General features: G+C 35.5%; 1 protein-coding gene across 1 annotated transcript; it reads right to left on the bottom strand.

Annotated features, from left to right (window-relative positions):
• Window positions 1–36: 36 nt before the first annotated feature.
• On the bottom strand, window positions 37–21,456 carry LOC113494832 (alkyldihydroxyacetonephosphate synthase). Its single transcript, XM_026873318.1, has 11 exons — window positions 21,202–21,456; window positions 14,121–14,207; window positions 8,356–8,647; window positions 5,463–5,648; window positions 4,917–5,090; window positions 4,260–4,376; window positions 3,847–3,993; window positions 3,210–3,476; window positions 2,652–2,812; window positions 2,160–2,281; window positions 37–1,983 (listed from the first exon to the last, which is right to left on the bottom strand). The coding sequence occupies exons 1-11, from the start codon at window positions 21,372–21,374 to the stop codon at window positions 1,796–1,798; spliced, it is 1,914 nt and encodes a 637-aa protein (XP_026729119.1). The 5' UTR covers window positions 21,375–21,456; the 3' UTR covers window positions 37–1,795.
• Between the last annotated feature and the right edge of the window lie 1,083 nt (window positions 21,457–22,539).

Below are 22,539 nucleotides of genomic sequence, written 5' to 3'. Positions count from 1 at the left end.
GCGTAAGGTATTAAGGTTTAAAAGTAAAATTCAGGGTTTCTTGGTAACACAAACTTTATTGGCATTCTTACTTACCCTCACTTATGTACATGTTAATCACGTTTCTATATAATTATCACAAACACCGTTCTTAAAAATATATTAATGACATTAAATTAATTGAAACTAAGGGAATGTAAGTAAATAATTAATAAATAAAATTGTTAATCTACGAATTTTCAAATGATTAGGTATTGAGCAATAATGATGAAGAACTGCTAATTCAGTGTCGTACTTTGACACATCACACAATGAAATCGAAAGTGCCTGATTTGAATATCATGCATTCTTGCACAATTAGCGAAAACGCAAAAACCGTTGATTCGTTCATCGTAGGCGGATAATTAGTGTAATGTTAAATACATTACATTATGTAATCCAAAATGAACAAATAAATACAATGTATAAGAGCTGTGGTTTTTGTCCCAAATAATTCAGATTTCATTTACGCTACAATGGAAAAATGTTTTTAAGTAGCAGCATTGACTTTTACTTAAAATTATAATGGAGATTTAAACGCGTAAGGTCTAAGCCACTTGAATAAAAATGGTTCGCACAGTTCCTTAGTAACTTTTGTCATAGCGTACTTTTAATAAAGCTGCGTGGTACATTGTGAATTTACTTCAGGTTTGTTCTGAAAAAATCTTTGGCATGACACAAACTTTTTACTTAAATATTAACATTAAGCAAAATGTATTCAAGGAAGGCTTACTTTTAGAACATAATGCCTTCAAAAGAAATTTATAGAACTTAGTGCGATAAAAAAGGCAGTTAAGTCAAATAAATATTTTTAGCTTTGCATAACCTGAATAAGAAATTTGCTTATAAAATAATTGAGAAATGCGTTATTAAAAAAGACTAGTTTAATGAATTATAGACATAGTGTGTTACAAGACTATTACCGATTTAGTAATTGACTTTAAACTTGATCGTATTCGCCTTTCAGTTGCGGATCTAGGATTTGATTTTTTACTGTTAAAACTCGACACAAACTGAAATCCAAGAAATTGTTTACAATTCATTTAAATAAATACAATTTCCCCAATCTTTCAATGCAGTTTAGTGTGAACACCTCCCAGTCCGCAACGGGAATCCGGGATCAACCATTATCAACCACATAGGCCACAATTTGCACTATAAAAAAACATAACACGAAACTAAATGATAGATATTTAGAAGTTTATCCTTACCTCACACAAAATTTGCATGACGATACATCATTCCTAAATATCTAAGTATTAAAGGGTCCCCGTCCTAATTATGCTTATTATAGTTATTATTAAATATCATAAGAACACATGTGATTTGTCAAAAAGCAGTCTGCGCGCTCTTGCGTAAAAAAGTCATGTCAAGCTTAATTTTCTTAGATGTTTGTGACAGGTGTTGAGCTTCTTATAATGTAAGTAGACGACTATTTATTTAATTACATTTAAATAGAAGTGAGGCTTCAAAATCTTATGTTCAGTTTCCAGATAGACTGAACAATCGATGACTGTTGTACAGCTTTTGTTAGGAAAACGCTCCATAATTTGCCTGTAAAATATAAAGTTATAGAAAAAAATTGGTTTTGAAGGTGTTGAGGTTAACCGACAACAGGTTTTGTAAAGTTTTTTTTAACAGGGACTTACTTTAACAGATTTCTGTGGAATCAAATGCAGAATCAGTACTCTTTATCAATTGTTCTTTTGGAAGCGTTCCCCTCACCAGCATGTTCAACAAGTTCATTAAATTAAATACTTAAAACTTTAACCTAAACTTATAATTTACTTTTGACTATAGTTTCGTTGCCTTGTTCTTCAAACGCCATGTTTGCTAATGCAAATATGTTGTCAGGGTCTAAGGTCTTCTTAGCTGCGAGGAGTAGCTGACGGCCGGGTTCACTAACTGTGTCTGTATACCATTTTTTACGAAGTTTGCCGACGCCGTGATGATGGGATATTGAACCTAAGACAAAAAATAATAATATAAAAAATCACAAAATAGATTTAAAAATACAATATATTTAAAATAAACAGTATTACTCGATCGTTTGCAAAAACATTTAGTCACTCAATTGACTATTTATTTTAATCGTGTTTCAGGCTGGCCAACCTTAAATAACAAATTAAATATGTTCTTACCTCCACAAGCAATGATTTCGTCTCTGGCAGCCTCTTCAATTTCTTCATAAGTGTTGACAGGGTCGGAGACCTGCGCCGTGTTGTGGCCGAAGTAGAAGTAAATGCAACAGCCTGCGTCGTACCTAAAATTAATTATGGACATAAAATTAATTACAAACTTTGTGAAAACACTGAAATAATAAAATGAAAATTTGACCGATTGAATTGACATTTCTAAAATCCGTAAAGTATACAGAAAATTGAATGTATAAATATGTCTTATAACTTGGGAGGTACAAGTACTTCTAGATTGGTTCCTTTCTGTTATTAATTTTACTTAGGCCGGCAGATAAAAGTAGTTTTAAAAATTATTAAAATAATCGCTTTGATTGTTTGTTTTCCACACACTTTCCCACACTCATTCTGTGGGAAAGAGATTAAATTAAAGCATTTGGGGAGGATTTTATCCAGCTGTGGACCGTGATAAGTTGATTAGATAGCTTTTATACTAACGTCTGCGTGAGTCGGTGCGAGATGAGGTACTTGTGGATGCCCCTCCGGGCGCACTCGTCGCGCACGCGGCGCTTGACGTTAGCGCAGAGCGCCAGCGTGCGGTCCCACGGGACAGACGTCTCGAACGACTCTGCCACCACGTCGTATTCTATGGCCACGTCCTGCGAAACATTAGCTTATTATGTTACTTTAAACGTATTTTTTTGGGGGCCGTAACCATAGGGTAAAACGGTTTGAACTGTTTGTCCGTCTGTCCGCAAGTCTGGCACCAGGCAGTCTTTCGCGTAAGACCACAACCACACACAATAAAATAAACATCGAGGTTAAGCTACGATAGGTCATAAATTTTATAGATGACAAATATGTGTCGCAAATTTTTCTTAAGCCTATTTGTGCGGAACCTTCAGAGTCACGGGCCTGACTCGCAATTATTTGGTTGAGAAGTTTAATAACATACAGCATACAACAGGTACGCAATTTTTTAACGGATTAGGAACCTACATTTAGCAATATTCTTGAATCAATTTGAAAATGCATTCAATATTAATGTTAACTTACCCTCAGATACGCGATGACGAAGGTCAGAGTATACCCATTCTCGCCGTTGGTAGCCCCCGCAGGTATCCCTCCGTACTTGGCAGCGATGGCGTTGAGCTTCTTCTCTCGTTCCTTGACTTCCTCTGCCGAACCCTCCATGAGGAGAGTCACGACGCACAGCTTGGCGGGGTCGAAGCCCTTGATCTTCGTGATGTAGAGGCGCTTCAAACCGTCTAGCAGTACTCCGCCCCAGGTGTTCTCAGTTTTGAGGGCTTGGCCGAAACGGAACTGAGGAAAACAAATTAACATTATTATTTTTACTTTTAAATACGTATTATATTGCAATTCTCAAAGTTCCTAGTTAAAAAGTCTTAGCAATTATCAGATCAACAACTATTATTGTAACTTTCTCATATTTAAAATTAATGTTTCCACTAGATGGCGTTGTGCGAGGGTTGGGATATCTTCACATTCCACAAGTTTTACAAAAATGTCATTTAGTCTCAAACGGAACAAAGCTAGACTACAGAAAAACACTTATAAATTTCTACATACGCAAAGAAACAGTACAAATGATCGTGCTCATCACACAAACATTTGTCCTGGGTGGGACTCGAACCCACGACCTCTGGTACTGCTGAGCTGCTCGCTGTATTACCTGTTCGTTGTCCATGAGTCGTATGCTGGAGGGCTGCAGCCGCTGTCTGGCGACCTCCCGCTCGAAGTGGAAGCCCGACTCCCAGTCCGGGAACACCAGCGACCCGTAGCGGACCACAGGCGGCAGAGGACGGATCTTTAGTGTTACCTGGAATGTAGTAATTATTGATATTTACTCATTTTGAAATATAAGTTCTTGAAGAGAAGTTCTTGTATGAGTTTAGAATATGAAATGGATGTGATGACGATAAGTGGAAAAAGAGACGGATGTACTAGACTGTGCGAAAGCTGATATATAGAAAGAAGGGATATGTGGTGTGCTGGTGTTTAGAAAGAGTGGATGGAAGAAATTCACATATTATATCGGCCTAATGCCACTAAATGATTAGGTAGGAGGTAGGAAGTTAGACCCACCTCGGTAACGATACCGAAGCACCCCTCAGATCCCATGACGATGTGCTCGAAGTCGGGTCCGCACGAGATGCGCGGCACGCGACAACTCTTCTCGATCACGCCGCGAGGGGTCACCACCTACAAATAATAAACATAGGAATTAATTTTTAAAACGAAACAGACTTCATCTTTCTTTTCTTTTTTAAAATCGTTCTTACCCAATATTTGTTTGAATCTTAATCTTGTATCCACATTCCACACTGATTTTCTTATTTTCAGTCTTCAAAACCATCCCACCTCCCACTCCTTTGAACTCCTTGATCAGCATGATAATAACTCCGACTACTCCGAGCAATCATAATAAACATTCAACTCATACTGTATTCACATTGTAGTCCCAATTGACTCATACTAACACACACCATTCTCGAACACAAACTTTTTACTAGGGAAATTCTCATGGACTTTCTCCGCCTTGGGGAAGGCGGAGCAGTGTCTCCGACTCTTACCGGCTAAAACTACCGGAGAACTTCACCCTTCCCTTGTACCTAACACCGCGGGAACGCGATGCAAACCACTGCGATCCCAGGCAATACTCGAACTAACTTAATACCAACATACACTGTATTTTCCTAGTACTACGCTAAACCCACATGCTGCACTTTGTAGTATACACACCTTGGTCTGCACGATCAGGTCCTCGATGTTCCCGTAGGTGTTCTTCTTCATGCCGCTGGCGCGCGTGGCCACCCAGCCGCCGAGCGTGGAGAACTCGTACGAGTCCGGCTCGTGGCCCACCGTGAAGCCGCGGGCTCGCATCTCGCGCTCCAGATCCTGCCCTATTATACCAGCCTGGAATATTTTGAATAAATAATACAGATTGGATTAATTATATTAGTGTTATGTAGCGTGGTTATCTTTAACCTCTGTCAATAGAGTTGGTTTCCCTGGAAATTCTAGATTTGGTAGTACGCTTTTGTAACAATAATTGGAAATTCCCGTTACATTTTTGTAGTACTGTATTGAACTAAAGGATATTATAGATCTTGTTAAATTATAGAAAAACAAGCAAAGCATTGGGGAGCGATTCCGTTACTGCGGTTAGGACAATAGAACGGGCACGAGGATCTTTTGGTGGGTGAATTTCCGCCGCGCTAGTTCTGGTGCAGACATTAAGTTCTTCCCCGGAAAATAAGAAAAAAAAGGCACATAAAACTTGCTTACCTGAACCTTAGCCAGCAGTTGATCCTTATCGAGCCACAGTATGGAGTTCATGTCGCTGGTGTCCACCACGACGATCGGGCGCATCTCCTTGGCCGGGCAAGTGACGGCGCCCGACACCGACGTGCCGCCGCCGAACGGGATCAGAACGAAGTTATGGCGAGACGCGCACGATACGATTTTTTCAACCTAATTGATACAAAAAGATGTAGGTCAAGGGTAGTTACAATTGAAAAGAAAGTTTAACCGGTCAAGTGTGAGTCGAACTTGCGATACGGCGGGTAAGGAAATGCGTAAGACCCACTCCCAATTTTATTTGTCACCCAACACATTTATGAGGGTAACTATCTGGTTGAATAGGATCTTTGTTTTTTGTATTTTTTTTATAGAAGCAACAGATAAAAACATTTACTACTGTGTACTAGTCTATACAAAGGTACAAAGTCTATTCTGTAAGTCTTGTAGAATCTGATAGTGTCCAAACAGTTTTGATTTTCACGTGGGAGATCATGGGAGGAATCTTTTTTCGCTTTAAAATGCTAAAAACTCGTGTCTCGTAAACCTTCTTAAATTCGAAATAAAATAATGTATTAGAAATTATTGGCGTTAGAGATTATCTCATATTTTTTACGATAACTTTGTGTATGGAATGAGATCCGATAAAAAGCGTAAAAACTGCTATAGACAGCGTGGATTATTCACTGAATCAAGTCTATAGATATAAAAAACAGTAGCCAAAAACTCTTCGTAGTCCAAATCACATCAATTAACATGACAACAAGTGACTAATGACGGTTGTTAGCAGTAAGAGCTTCATAATTAACTTGTTTAGCACCTTCATTCAATGAAGGACCATTTAGTTGCAAACACAAGGTTACTACCACTACAGGGTAAACAATACGAAAATAACCGGAATCTGGCCCATCACGCCAATATTATAAACCTAAAAGTATGCTAGTGTGTTTGTATATGTTTCTTGCCTCTTCACGTCCAGTCTTCAACTTCGGTATAGACGTAAATGATACCTTGGATTAATAAGTATAATAATAATAATAGGTTCCTTTTATCCGATTTCGGTTATAATAGTTAGAATAGAGAAGAGATAAGAGCCATTCGAGTTTTCGAACAATGTTTGCCATCTATATTAATACATAGCAAATCAATCTAATAGGGATGATGCCTTGGTATAGAAAGTAACAATATTTCAACAGAAATTTCGTCACACTGTGTCACGCCTGTGGGACAAAACAAAACAAACATAATATCCATCATAGTTAAATATGTGGTGGATTGTAAAAAATGACATCATCCCTATTTATTGGGCCAGGGATTACCCACCTGAGCCATGTGAGTGTGGGATCCCTCTTCAAACCATGCCTCATTTAAAAAGCTGCCGTGCGTGTGACACTACCTGTCTTCGCAGCTCGCGAGGATCCGTGAATCGCAATGCTGTTAGTTTGGCTGAGTCCCGATCGAATATAATAAATTGAATCTAAGATTTATAGGTAAGTAAACATAACAAGTACTGCGCAAGACGTAGACAAATACGGGCTGATGATGATGCATACGATGATGTTTACGGGATTGGTTCTAAGAACATTTGCTCTAATTTACATAGTTTCGATGATGGCCATGCAAATAATACTGGTTTAGTATTAAAAAAATCATTGACCTATTTCTCAGGCAATGACCTTACTGTTAAAATAATCGCAATCCATCGTTTGCAATCGAGATACCGACGATTAATAAAGCTATAAATATCATTTGAATGTGGCTGACCTTCTAAGGACGCGATTTTTTTGCTTCATTAATATCAAAATTCTTGTTTTTGATAGATGTATTACGCAAACAAATATGATGAATAATGATGATGGTCTTGCAAAATGTTGGAGGAATAACAAATTCGAGGCCCTTTTGGCTATTTTAAGTAGTTTATTTATTTGAAGGAGATCAGGGTTTTTAATTTTGCTACATATAATAAAACTCGTTTGATCAGCTACTGCCTAGCGCCCGACTGCAAAATATTTTCTGTGTATAATGCAAATTCAGTTCCGATAGAGGTAGGCTAATCTGATCAAAACATGGCTGGGTCGGGGACAATGGCAAGGATCCCTGGGCTAAACGTTTTTCAAAAAAAAAAACAATTTTATATAGAACCATTATCAACTTCTAAAAGATTCTTCCTTCACTACTCATTGCTACTTTGACAATTCATGCAGTAGCGATATTTCATATGTAAGTATGACAGAACGTGTCATAGACAGATACCAGCAATAAATTAAAATATTGCATGCTTGATTATGCGAATGCTTGACTGATGATGAAAAAAACTAGCATCAGAGTTGTGACCTTGCAGTTTAGGAAACAATGTACCTAAAACAAGAATTTTGCCAAATCAATATTTGCAAATTCAGTACGGGACGGAACACTCACTGTCAATACAATGAATTTACAATTATTGTATTGGCAAGATGTTTAGAAGAATGCGAATAGTGTCATATTTAATCCAATTTCCTTTAATTCATCGGCAATGGTAAATAGCGGAATTGGGGCCCAGATCATTTTGTTTGGAAGAACGCAATCCGTTCGTCTAAAGCGTGAAATTGTGCGTGTGTTTGCATGGTACAAATTTGGTAGAGACAAATATTTATTGAAAGTTTGGAAAATTTGTATTACGTTCTGCATCTGTTGTTTATCTTTTAAATTGTTTATTTGAGTTCGGAGTTTTAGGATTAGCAAGGTTTTATTTGCGTTTGTGTTTATTGTGAGTAACATTTTTGGTTACAAAATCAAAAAGGTGTTATTTCCAGTACGGTTAAGAAACGCACTTTAGAAACGTTCGTTACGGATTTTATGACTCGTAAGTTTCAGTCTTGTAGATTGTTTCAACCCTTACCTGTTCGTGGCTTTCTGGCCATATGACTGCATCGGGGATCCTCGGGAAGCTGTTGCTTCTCAGCTGTGACATGTCCTTCAGCGTCTGTCCGTGGGCCCTGATCAGCCTGTCCATGCCATCCACGCTCACTAGCGCGATTTTCTCCAGTTCCAAACGTATTGGCTCAGGCAGTCTGCTTTCGGCAAAGGTTGTTGGTATTTTAGGTATCGTTGGCGGCTTGGTCGGGTCTACGCCCAAGTTGTCGATGGCCCATTTTGATAGGTGAGGCAGAATCTTTCCTCCAATAGAATATCTGAAACAGAGTATTTTTTTATTTAAAAATAATGATACAACATGTCGTCGTACGACGAGGCATATGTACGTTTGTACTTTTATCCCATGGGAAAGGCCACTTGGTGAACTATTTACGCATGAATAGAAAATTGTTTGATGAATAAGTAATTGCTTTGAATGTACAGCTTGTGATACTTTACAATGTATTGATAAAGGTCTTTGAAAATAATTAATAATATGTAAGTCGTTAAGTCGTTTTCAAAATTAGTTTGGTAAGTACGAGTTGGTATTTTGAGACATTTAGGTAACGTAATTCCTGACAATGTACGTTGTGTTTTGAACTACCTTAATGCATCAAAATAACTGTAGATACATAACCGGTATTCGATCTTATACTGGCATGGTTAGAAAAAAACTTTTCTTCTAGTCCGAAATGCAGACTTGGAATAGTAAACATACAATGATGAAACTTCTATTGTTACAGACGATTATGATTGCTTACAAAATCTAGGATTTGATCAGAGGGTATTATCTAATATCTACCTAGTTAAACAAAACAAATATTGTTTGCGGGGAGTTGCAAACATCATTGTGTGTGTGTTTTTAGTCGTCGATTGTGAATAACAAACATGCAAACACGTGAATATTTGTCTACGCATTAGGTCAGCACCCAACAGGGCTCGGCACTACTCGCGAGAGGTTTTCTTTCACAACTAGAAGGTCGTGGAAACTCAATAAGGGTTAGTAGTACAGAGTACTTCTTCAAGGTTTTGCTTCATGGAATTTTCTACTAATTTCTATTTGAAGTCAGTTGTATGCTTTTAATACAACCTTCACGACTGCAAATGACAAAATTTATTAAACAAACGTTATGACATTTTTGATATCTATCAAATGATGGCTATTTACAAGGCCGAAGCTTAAAAATGAAGGTCGAAAACATAATACTATAAAGCACTTTTTAAACGTCTATCTATCACCAAAACTGCGTAGTGCGTATCGTCGCCCTCTTTCATTTCCTAAGTGCTCTAGATGTGGAGTAGAATTTATCCATTATCGCATCAAAGCATTGCAATTTTTATGAATTTAAAATACGTGTGCCGAAAGCTTCTGGATTAGTCACTCTGTTGATTAAGTAAAAAACATAACAATCTATTCTATACAAGAATGACACTTAGCTAAGTACCATTCTTGTCTGTTTGCCTCTACACTCCACTTGATAAAGACGACATGAAAACTAAAGGCGACATTATTCTGAGCCTTTCAATTACTGTACTGTAGAGTATACTCTACTGTGTCAGTACTCTAATTTTCAGATTGCCTACAGGCTAAGATAACCCGTAGACAACAATGGTAAGTGCTACGGTGTATTTATTTGATGAAACAGTGCGAAAGCTTTCAGGGAATTTGTTCGCACGCTTGAGTTCCGAAAATTTTAAATTGCAATTTTAGTTTAGAACGTGTGTGAATTTTCACAGATAACATAATTTCTGTCGTCGCTATATCAATAAAAAAATAGAGCTTTAGAAACGGTCATCTTGTTTTGAACATCATAAACATCTGCTATTGAAGGAGTTAAAAAATACTTTGTTAGGTGTTGATTTTTCCTACCAGATCGTCGCGAGTCGGACTCGCATTTGACCGGATTTTCGTATTTTATTCTCGAATTATCTACACTTACAAATGTACGAAAACATACCTATCTACGTAAACATGTAACACCACGAGAAAAGGGTATGACATGATGTGTAAACATTCTCGTACTACGGGGCCCTATGGAGTCAATTTAAGTAATTAACACATTTGTTATTATTATATGTATGAAACCCATACTATGGACATATGTTGGTAACGGTATTTAGCAAAAGCCACGCCTGTTTACCTGCCTTACTAGCATTTGTCTTCGACTTTGTTCGTAAAAATCCTTAAAAACAAAAGTAATTCAACTCAAACTAATATTGTTTTATAAATAAAATTTTATAAGGAGTTGATTTGGTTTATAGTTGTTTAAATACTATTGTTAAATGTTTTGGCTGGTTTTTGGTTTTAATATTCTGGATATACACATATAAACATATAAGGTGTACATGGTGTCACAGTTTGGATTACTGATTCGTAAGACGCCAGTCCTATTTGCCAAGTGACAATTCAAAAACCATTGAACCCTTGGAAATGTATGGCCTAAGTCCCCCCCCCCATACTCCCAGGTTGAAGGGTGAAGCATTCTGGTGGTTTTAACCGTAAGAGTCCTGTACTGACATACCTCCGTTTTCTCGAGTGCGGAAAAGTCTTTATCACGTAACTAGCAGTAACGACATCGCGTTACTATACTTACATATTAACATTTCTATTACCACTTGGTAAGAGAGCTTGTTCAACTAACTCTAAATTATTCAAACACAATTTAGATGAACTGCTGTTTCATACACAAGCTCAAGTAAATCTTTTAAATTTCCTTTATTATATAAGCTGTCAAGCGGTTTAACTAATCGTTGCTCATGACTTGTCACACATCTTAGTAGGCTAGATGTCTGAGAGTTGGAACCGGCCTTTATTACTACCCAGATTATTGTTCGGTGGAACGAATAGAGTTTTATAGTGTTTGTGCACCAGGTGTTTTAAAATCCTGCAGCATTGCCTAAGGACTCGTATAGATGAGCAGAACTTAGCTTTCATTTGTTCAACCCTCTTTGGCAGGCATTTGCTAGAAATGTCGAAGTCATACAATGCAGTTGCAGTTGGACCTACCCTTCCGTCGACAGCAAATTACTGTAAGCTTGTAGCTTGTAGTGGCAGTCGTTTATCAAAAAGATCGAAGGGCACAGAAATTCGGTCTCATCGTTCAGGAGTATGAGCATAGCTTAATAACAATCAATAATCTCGTTAGCGGTAGACAGTCCAGCTACAAAGAAAGTGGTGTCAACGAGCTATGACTAGTCCAGTTAAACAGAGGCATGCTCGTGGGCGACCGGCAAATTGGCACTTCCCGTTAATTCGCTATGGCACGTGGCATATGACACTATCGTTTAGAACTACTCAATATTAAACAAATAAATGGAATTAGGTCAGTCGGGCTTAATTGATTGTTATTTTTATTTAAAAGTTATTAATAGCTTGTACCTTTAGTTATTATTGTATTTGTAATAATAATAATTGTTGCGATGAATAAATGAAGTTCCGTTGCCAAGAAATTAAATATTTATATTACATGCGCATAAATTTCGTTTCAATGTATTCTTTCCATAATTAAACATTCATTTTAAATGCAATGTAAAATAAAATATTTGTTTATTATTTAAATACCTTTATAATTAATGGGAACTTCATTATTCATCATAACAACAATATAGGTCGCAATAAAGTTAACATAAAATAAGTGATATGAAAATAAGTTTTAATAATTACTTTTTAACTGTTAAAAGACATTGTCATCACAGCAGTTAAAGATTATACACCAATATAAACAGCGAACAGGTAACGTTCGGTTTAGCAATTGTTAAGATGTCCGGCGACTGTCAATATTGAATGTAGACGACGTCACCTCAGGTGAATGGGATGCTTCTCTATTGTGGATACTGGATAGCAAACACATTACCTTTACATGTCATTATATAGCAAACACTAAGTATTAGAATCCTATATTTTAATTAAGTACGTTGTAATTTTTTTTTTTTAAATGCGGACAACATCACTAACGCTAAAGCACTTGTGTTATGGAATTCAGATACAACGAACCCGGGACCTCAGAGCTAGCGACACCTTGAAACCGGTGCATACGCCACTCGACCACGGAGGCCGTCGTCGGTTTGTGACTTTTTTTTGACAGTTGCTAATTTAATTGCGTTAAATGACATCCGACTAATTCGTACTATGGTTTTTATCCGATATCTTTTGGAAATCTATCTGACGGATTCATTTCGTTTTTAGAAAAATTGCCAAACTTCAATGTATATGCAAATAGATGAAAATCAGTTTATAGAATCTTTACGAAATTAGTACATCGATTATTGTAAATGTAACTGTAATAATTTTGCCAAATGATGCCGCAGTGACGTATTGTACTTTGCAGTTCGTACTATTATCGCATGTAATGTTTTCGCCAATATTGGTATACGGGATTGTGACGCTTTTAATAGATAAGCGTTGATGATTGATGAGCTTTATCATACAAATGATACAGTTACAAGGGGCCTACCACTTCATGATTGTGGAAGCGAGACGAGACACTAGTAATTGTAGAGTCGCGTCTCCTTTCTACAACTGCAATAGTCTAATTTTTAACCCTTACGCACAAGGATGCTATAAGTTTTCCGCGTCTGTCAGTCCGTGGCATCATAGCTCTCGAACGGATAAAGAGATTTCAATTAATTAAAGGTGTTTTATGGGCGAGTGTTCTTAGACAAGTTTGATAAAGTCGAGAAGGCCATTTAAAAGTTGTAGAGGTTGAAAGAAGAAGAACAACTGAATGAATGAAAGCGCACGAAAATAGAATATGGATGACTCAATTAACAGTTTTTTTTATGGTAGAATTGGCCGTGGGAAAATGGGATACGGAAATTCGATGGCAAAGTGAGAATATCAATTCATGCACTTCAGTGTTTGCAATTCTGCTAAAGATGATTTGTCTTGTAGGTCTTTCTTTATATTTCAAATTTTATAACAGTTCATAGGCCCCTCCCTATTGTGATATTGACAAGCACTGAATTACTTCAAATCGTAATGATAAGTGGTACTTCAAAACTAGGTTAAAATTCTTGAAATTATTATAAGCTAGTGGGCTCTTACTGAGAATATAGCGTTTTGTTACAAAAATATGTAATAGTTTAAACCAAAGGTAACAGATCCCACATTGTTACGGTACTAGAGTTAGTACCAGGTTAAAGAAATGTTCTGCCATGCCAAAATCTTATCTGCTATACTATGGTACCTAACTATAATCTATACTAATATATAAAGCTGAAGAGTTTGTTTGTTTGTTTGTTTGAACGCGCTAATCTCAGGAACTACTGGTCCAAATTGAAAAATTCTTTTTGTGTTGAATAGACCATTTATCGAGGAAGGCTTTAGGCTATAAACCATCACGCTGCGACCAATAGGAGCGAAAATACAAAGGAAAATGTGAAAAAAGCAGGGCAGGTATAAATCATAACTTCTACCCACGGGGACGAAGTCGCGGGCAGCAGCTAGTATAATAATATTATTCTACAACGCTATCTAGTCTCAAACTAAGCAAACCTTATTTTACGAGTACTAGCCAACTGATAAACATACTTTTATATTTCAAAATACATACACATTATAATTAAATTACACCGAGACACAGAAAACATGATAGTCCTGATCACACAAACATTTTTCCAGGGTGGGAATCGAACCTATGACCTCCGGTACAGCAGTCAGGGCCACTTACCACTAGACCAACAGGTCAATCATATTACCGCTATGTTACGGATATCGTTTCGTAAGCATTTGTTATCATTATGTAATCTTACCTGTTGCCAGTGAAGGTTGCTCCCTCCTCGCCTAGTTTGAACATCGAGTCCTTGTAGCCCCAGCCGTACCATTTTAGAAGATCTTGTCTGAAAAGAAAGAAAACAATTTTAGCTATTGAAAGAAACGATCGATGAAGACTCAATCATTATGTATTTAATTTATTCGGCTATATGTTTTTGTTGTTATGTTATGTCATTGAATGTATAAATGGTAGGTTATATATTTTTAAATGCCGTTTACATGTCTGGCAATAAACTGTTCTCTCAGACAAATCACGAATAGTATAAAGCTAAAAATAGCTAGCAGTTAAATTTTGAAGTGATGACTAGTTTTTTTGAGTATATGAAATTAAATTCCAGGTATAGAGTAAAGGGTATTCAAATTATTAAAGAGTTTTGTTCTATCATGCACTGAATTAAATTTCTTTAGTGATAGTACTTTTATTAATTCGTGTAGGTAAATATATTGTGGTGTATCTTTTTTGAGTTCATCGATTTATTCTACGGTTTTAATAGTACGCAGACTCTTGTTTTTTCGTTCATCGTATACCGGTTTATTAATTTGCTATTTAGTTGATATTTTGTCAATTTTGGTGGACGACATCGGGCCTCTTTGGTTTTTATTATATAACAATATTGTTCCTCGTATAATAATTTAGAGAAACTTAAAATCGAAAAACATGTCCAATATATTATTGCAACATGATACAAACAAGGATTGAAGACATACGGAATAACAGCATATAATATATACTTTACAAAATAATTGTTCATACCTACATTTAAATGTACATATAACAATTATTTAAAATTTTCGTAGAAGCTAATAATTAGTAATGACTATAGTATACTGTCTACTGAAATTATTTACAAAATAAAATAAAGTTAATTTTCGAAAGTTATATTATTTCTAATCGTGTCCTTGTAACAGCTGAAGAGTGAATACATCTATCCGTCACTCCTTGAAAAGTTTGACAACCTGTCAAAAAGGTCTTTCTAGAACGAAAAGAGTATAAATTAAAAAAAAGTAAAAAAACAGGGTTTGCGTGTAAATATGCATGTATATAAAATATGTATGCATGTTCTTATACAGTACGAATGACAAACCCTGTCCTATCCTTGAAGGACTGAGTTTCTAACAAATGTCAGGAAGTTATATCTAGTCGTTATGATTTATTGGTTTTTAGTGCTGCCATAGGTAATCTGTACGATATCATTTACATATAATTATGGCATAATAATATTTTATATTAATTAAATTAAAGGGTAGAAAACGTTATCACGAGTACCAAATTAATCATTTTACACTGCACTGCAACTTTGCACCCTTAATTGATTGACCAGCTTTTTATTGTAGATCAGTAGGCTTCATCACGACAATTTCAAGTTAAGTTAAAATCTTATTAAGGTCGAGGTAGCTCTCTGGAACCCGACACTAACGACACTAAATCGTGCAATGGCACACATTGGAAGTGCACTAACGCCACTGCAAAGAGTCGATTGCTATTCGATCCCGGTTCGTTAGTAGTAGGTATTTGAAGGCCGAGACCGAAAAATGTAACCCGTTTTAGAAACAGGCCTGTAGACTTTGGAAAGTCGTTAGGCGTTACAATAAAATTCTGGTAACGAAAAGGGGCAAAAGGACACTGTAGATAGTTGATACCTTGTTCGCCACTTGAACGGTATTACTGTTATAGCTAACTCTAGCCATGGAAGGGCCTCGTCACAGAGATATCTTTCACAAAACTATCACGGCCTATAGACGGCTGAAACATTAATTTATATCCAAACTTATGTCAGGTTTGTTAAAAGAGTATAAATGATGTCTTTTTTTTTAAGAATTTAAATGTAATATACATAAACTTTGCCCAAGAATGTTTACGAGATAATGTTAATGTGCATCTCGCTGCGGAAAAGTCTGTTAAACTAAATTAAAAAGCTTCGAAAGTCAAATTTCAGACTCCACAGGACATCTATTTTTAGATATCTAAAATAACTGCTAAACTGTAAAAAGAGATATTTTAATTATTGTATCGAATATTATCAAACACGAACGTAATTTGCAAAACTCCTCAAACCAGTTACACTTACTGAAATTTCTCGTCGAAATACGTAAATATATTAATTTATTTCTTGATTCGAAGGTCACTCAGGGAATTATGTAATTGACTTTATCGAATTATAATGATTATTTATTTTTAATTAAATCTTTACTATAATCGTAGCAAAAAATGTACTTTAAGATGCTAGGTCCTGAAATATGGGGGATATTTCAGGACCTACTGAAACTATTTTGGAAATTCTTCTTCCAATGGAGTCACGTTATTTTTGAGTCACGGGCAAAGCATTTATTTGAAAAATACGGCTCACGAAGTGGGCAAGGATAAGCTCGTAAAATATACAGACCTAGGGGCCTACCACCACGCATTATTGTGAGTGTAGAAAAGAGATGCCGCACTAAGCCGTGTATTCATAATGATACATATATAATTCTCTTAGGGCCGATTTTTCAATAGCCAGATAACTTTTATTCGACGAAAATGTTTGACATTTTGACAGCTTTTGTATAGAAAATATGTCAAACGGCCATATTTATTCCTCAAATAAAAGTTGTCTGACGATTGAAAATCGGGCCTTAATAATATTAATTTAAGATTTGGTTGTAGACCATCTGAATCTCCATTCGTAGATAGAGTAGCTTAGCAACTTTTGCTTTTATCTATCTAGTTAAAATTTCATTTCATTTAGGCCCGATTTTTCAATCGTCAGATAACTTTTATCTGAGGATTAAATATGCCAGTTTGACATAATTATATTCTAAACAAAAGCTGTCGAAACGTCAAACATATTCGTTGAATAAAAGGTGTATGGCGATTGAAAAATCGGCCCTTAGTGGAGGAAAACACTTGCCTTATCTACAGGAATTAAAATTAATAAATATGTGTTCCGCAACTCCTAAATAATTTGATATAAAAAGTATAATTCATAAATGGTTGTTTCTAAAATTATCACCCGCCGTAAATGATGGATATATTTTTTCCTTATATTAGGAATGTGGTCTTTCCTTATTCGTTATATATACATATTTGGAATATAATATTAATACTGTCACTTCGTCACTTGTTGAAACATGTACCCTTTTTGGTTTGTCGGGGAATATTTATGGAGACCACCATCTTCGGGAGATGAAGCTGGTAGTGACAGACTCTGATTGACTAGTCCTGAACCGCGGTGCAACATCTCCCGTTTCTCGGTGTATGGCAATGCATAGTAATTCTTCATGCACCAACGGCAGGGTACAGGGTCGTGTAGGCTGCGTCGGTTTCGGAGTCACTTTCTGGGTCGAGGATCCTACAAACACGCTGAAACGAACACCCCCGACTTGCTGTCTAGGACGGAAAAAAATGCATCCAATGTTGATCGCTGCATCATTCTATCTTTGACGAGTAGAGAATAATAAGAATTTAAGGCCGGTAATGTGCATTATATAAGATCAGTATTAATAAAAACTAAATCAAGAGCAAGTAGCAGGCAAGTGATGCATTCACTTGCTTGTATTCAACCTGCTAGTCGCCCCATCTAAAGAAATGGAAACAGAGCAGAGTTGTGACGGTTTCGATTGATATTCGTACTTTCAGAATTGTATATAGCTACTTGCTGTCAATTTGGTTCATTCCTAATATTTCAGCTTGAGCACATGTATCACATTAGAATAAGGTGAGGTGACTCGAATATCGGGATTGTGCAGAAAACTTGTTTGCCGTGGACTATAACAATTTTAGTTTTAAAATTTCATTGCCAAATTATTCGGCCAAGGCAGAATATTTTTTTATGAAGATTGCATGTGTTGCAAATGTTGCAATCTTACTGCTATTAATCTGAAGCGATATTTTTATGACTTAAATATAAAGATGATCCAAGTCTTGTGACACACTTGTGAGTCTAACCAAAAGAGTTCAAAAGTTCTATTCTCTTCAACACAATCCTTGTAAGTGTTATTAGATGCAATAAATTATTCTACAAGGAAGGTTCTTCGCCATATTTACGAATAGTGGCGCTTTTTTGTTATTTTTAATTTAAACGGTTATTTTGATGATGCTACTGGATCAAGAAAATATGCAAAACGAAGTACACTATCAAGAACTGGATATGCTAATGAAATCAAGATAATTACAGCATAAGCAGTTTTTACATTCTACTCAATATAACTAAATACAGTTTGAATAGTTTTTGTAACATATAGGTACATCTAAAACTCAGTATTTTATATTATATATTTAACGATTACTTAAATAATAAATTAATAACGAGTAATTAGTTTTCTAGCCAAACGTTTGAGGCTTCAAGCATAAAAATAATAGAAATAAAGGACCGAACGTTTTCATGGATTTATCTTACAGAAATAGGAAATATGGGGTGAAATAAAGGGGCTCGGTTAGAAGACATACAGTTTGTCTCATAGAATGACCTAACATTAAAGAATCAGTATTGAATACAATTTATTTATCATTTACTATGGTGAAGAAGACTCCGATACGAGCTTGTTTGAAATAAATTAAAATAGTTGAAACAAAAACTCGATCCGATTAATTTCGTTTAAGACCTCAAACATGTTATGGGGCCATGACATTATATACGGGCTGTTATCAAGTTCAAAGAATATATTATGTTACGGCTCGCGTATGAAGGAATAGTACCAACAAATTGGGTATTAAGAGGAAAAATTACAATCAATCGGTCACTGATAAGCGTACCTTATCTTCTATTGTTATCAAATCTATTTATTACGTTATGTTATGACTTATAAGCTACGAAACCTAATGCGCTATCAATTCACCTGTATTTGAGTAATCAGCATGCGAGAATCAGCGAAAATAGAATGCGTGAGTATGGATCATCGGTCTGACCTAATAATTATATTATCGTGATAAATAATCGGCCATTAAAAGAGAGCTTAATCACGATTTTGTTATCACAAAACAAAACAGTCAGAATGTGTGAGGCTATAAAAATCGATTAGCAATAAATCCATCCATTTCATCCAAGGTATTTCCTGAACATTGGGCGTAGAAATCAAATTGAAAATGTAAAAGAGAGCTAACATAGTGAAGCTCTTGAGTCGTAAGTTCGATATTCGCCAAATTAATTCTTTATTCTCCTTATTTTATTTTAGCAGGTGCCTATGTCTAATCAAGCCCAAAAACTGTCATTACAAGTAATTTAACTAGTAACTAACTTAGTATGTTAAGTAAAAGCGAGAGTAGATATGCGTTTCGCCATTAGATACAGAATGTAGCGTCCTCCTTGAAAGAGCCTACTTTTAAATTTTATTCAATACCAATTTGGTGAAACCGAAGTGCAATTTCTACTTGTGTAAAAATTAATTTAAAATATATTGAATCGAAAACAAAAACATTAAAGTATCGCGTGTGGTCTGTATTTAAAATAGTTTTGGGTAAAGCATAAACTGTAGACATTTTAAAAAGTAGAGCAAAACGTCGGCGGCCTTATAACACGAAGGGCTCTGACGTGCGCGCGAAACCTGATGACCTGGGGGCATACTCTTGTAGTAAGACTTGTCGTTGTGGAAGCAAGGCACCTATCTATGTATTGCAGTGCTGTCCTGGTTTCACAGCGCAATAGTTTTACTTCGAAAAGTGTGCGTAAGCCTCCTGTTTTTGTGAAACGGAAAATTTAGCAAGCATGTCAATATCAATATTAATAACAAACTTTATGATGCTTTAAAATGGATTGTAGCTATTGGACGATCCATTCCTTTAGGTTCTTAAAACAATTGTAAATAATTCCCTAATATTCTTAATCATGGTGTGTCGTGTAAGTAAATAAACAATATAGATTGATTTATTTCAGGGTTATATTTGTTTTATTTGTTTAGCCATTTCTGCCCTTCTGCAGGGCAAGGGCTTCGATCTAGATGTTTGCATCAAAATGGAATCGAGACCTAGATTTTTTTTTATATTTTCTATTTGTTTATATTCGCCTTTAGGTACCTTAACAATTGGAAGGATAGAGATACTTAATTGACCAAGGGTGATTTCGTGAATATCAGAAAATAAGAAAAAGAGAATTTACTTCCGAGACCACCAATATTTGTGACCTATTTTTAGTTCATAACAACCAGTAAAACATATAGGTATATCGTATATTAGGCTTTGACCCGGCCATTCAACGCTATCCTATTAACTAGCCTAACTTAATAAAAGACGATCGCGACTGTCTAGCCTACTAACACAGCGTAATTGGCACTATGAACTACTAATATTTGTTTTACCTAGGCACTATTGACTGTAGTACCTAGTTGACAATAAGTGCCATTGATTTAAATACAAATAATACATTTTTAATATAATATGATCTTTATGGCTGCGGTAATTTAATAGGAAAAATAATTGTATAAGAAATAATTAGCAGGATTTTTTTTATGCAAACGGGCTTTTTTAATAATTAAAAGGCAAGGGTAAATAGGAGAGCTTTCTCTACATAGCGAGCTTTAAATTAACTCTTCTTAATAAATACTCATTCCTATGATTTCTTGGTATTATAGCTAGAAATGCTTTCGATCGATAATTTCTTTGCGTTTTATGGGCATTTTACATGAAGATAATGCAGTAATTTTTAAATAATATATAAGTAGGCGTCCGTGTGCCCAAAGTAAACTCATATTTTATCTAAACTTTATCAGTGTTACCCATATTGGGATCGTTATCAGATAATAATACGATGAACTTCTTACTAGCAATGTAAGCCATTTCCTTAGCGGGAGGCATGATATATTTATTGGAAATATAAAAGTAATGGCGGGAAAGTATAGTAAAATCAAAAACGTCGAGTTTACGTTGCATTGCGTTTATGTATTCCTAGATATTTTTAGATTCCGCTTGTTAATTATATCCAGAAATCTGGAGCACATCTGCGGCTGCATGTTCCTAATTAGGGATAATAAATAGCAATGCCCAATACTAAAGTAAATACAGTATGAATGAAAAAACCTTATTTTGCACTAGATATGGTCATTTAAATTGGGTAAGCGAAATAAGCCAATAAATAAATAAGAGCTCACCTTCGTCTAGGAATAACACTTTTTACTTTTATAACCGTGCTGCTGTTTGCGTTGGTATCGTTCTTTTTATTTTTATCACCGAAACTTTTTTTCTTAACACTATCAACTGTCCTGTTATCATTTTCCACATTGTTCATTTTACTATCGGAGCTGCTCGCGAATGCAGCTGACATTTTTACTATGGGCGGCAATTATGGATTTGTGTCGGATAGCATTTGGAACGATTTTTATAAATCGCGCAGCCTGCCGCGCATGTGCTGACAGATGATGTCGGTAAAGCAGGTATAATGGCTATACTAACGCCCTCTACAACAATAGTGGCATCAGCGGGAAGCTCGTCCATTACTGTCGGGTTACGGCACGTTTTAGTTGAACGTGTTCTTACTAGATGGCGCTTTTCAAATTAAATCGGATTTTATTATATTTCTTTATTAAATTAAATATTTATCATCGTTCTGAATGACTTATTGCGTTGCATGGCATTGTCAAACTTAAAGTGTTCCTTTCATTTTCACCCTTTTCCAATTGCTGATAAATATTCTAAATAAAAAGAGTTTATTTGTGCACAACAGAATAATCGGAAGCAGCCAAAGATTTCTGAATATTATAAAAAAACTAATTCTGATTGCCCACTCATGTTTATTTTAGTACAAAAGACTAACTGATCCCATGTATATCCCTATGCGTACATACTACTGTGCTGTTTTACAAAATCACAATCCTACTTTGTTTCATAAAATCGTCCCTGGCAAGAGTGGCAAAGTTGAAGCCTAAAACCGCTGTTCTGATTAAATTTGGTCAAATTTTAATGTTCAATTTGATCTGATGTCTAATAAAGACTAGCTGAGGACTGCGTGGTTTATACTTAACATAAAAAAAACCACAACACTTTATTTTAATAAAATATTTATTGTTCTAATTCATATTAAGTAGGTATGTTGTACAAAATAATTATGTTTACATCTAAAATAACAACTTAAAACTAAACGGTTAAAGCAATGGCTTCGCCTCGGCCTAATTACATAATTAGCACGAATTAATATAGTCTTCAATACATTAAAACTAAGTGCAAAGTCTAAAATTAGCATTGGCTTTACATCGATGTGATTTCAGTACCTATGGGACTAAAAGATACTTCTAAAAGTTGGACGTTAGTTTTACAAAGATTAATATAATATAATATAAGTAAATGCAGAAATACACGGATGATAAATCACTGATTTATAATATCAGATGAAATATAGCTTATAAAGATTGTTCTACATTTAAAAAATACACACAATGACTGAACTGGAACTATTTGTAATTTAGTAATTCTTTTTTTTAACAATAAAAAAT

This window comes from Trichoplusia ni, chromosome 6, assembly GCF_003590095.1.
Source record: "Trichoplusia ni isolate ovarian cell line Hi5 chromosome 6, tn1, whole genome shotgun sequence".
NCBI classification, from domain to species: Eukaryota; Metazoa; Arthropoda; class Insecta; order Lepidoptera; family Noctuidae; genus Trichoplusia; species Trichoplusia ni.
The sequence above is the reverse complement of the archived record's forward strand: the minus strand, read 5'-3'. Positions and strand labels throughout refer to the sequence as shown.

Excerpts from the sequence above, each read along its gene's own strand:
- LOC113494832 (XM_026873318.1), bottom strand. The coding sequence starts at position 21,374 with ATGTCAGCTGCATTCGCGAGCAGCTCCGATAGTAAAATGAACAATGTG. Across the intron at positions 3,994-4,259 it reads GCTTCGGTATCGTTACCGAG|GTAACACTAAAGATCCGTCC; the intron begins GTGGGTCTAACT and ends ACTACATTCCAG. Across the intron at positions 1,984-2,159 it reads CGAAATCATTGCTTGTGGAG|GTTCAATATCCCATCATCAC; the intron begins GTAAGAACATAT and ends TTTTTGTCTTAG.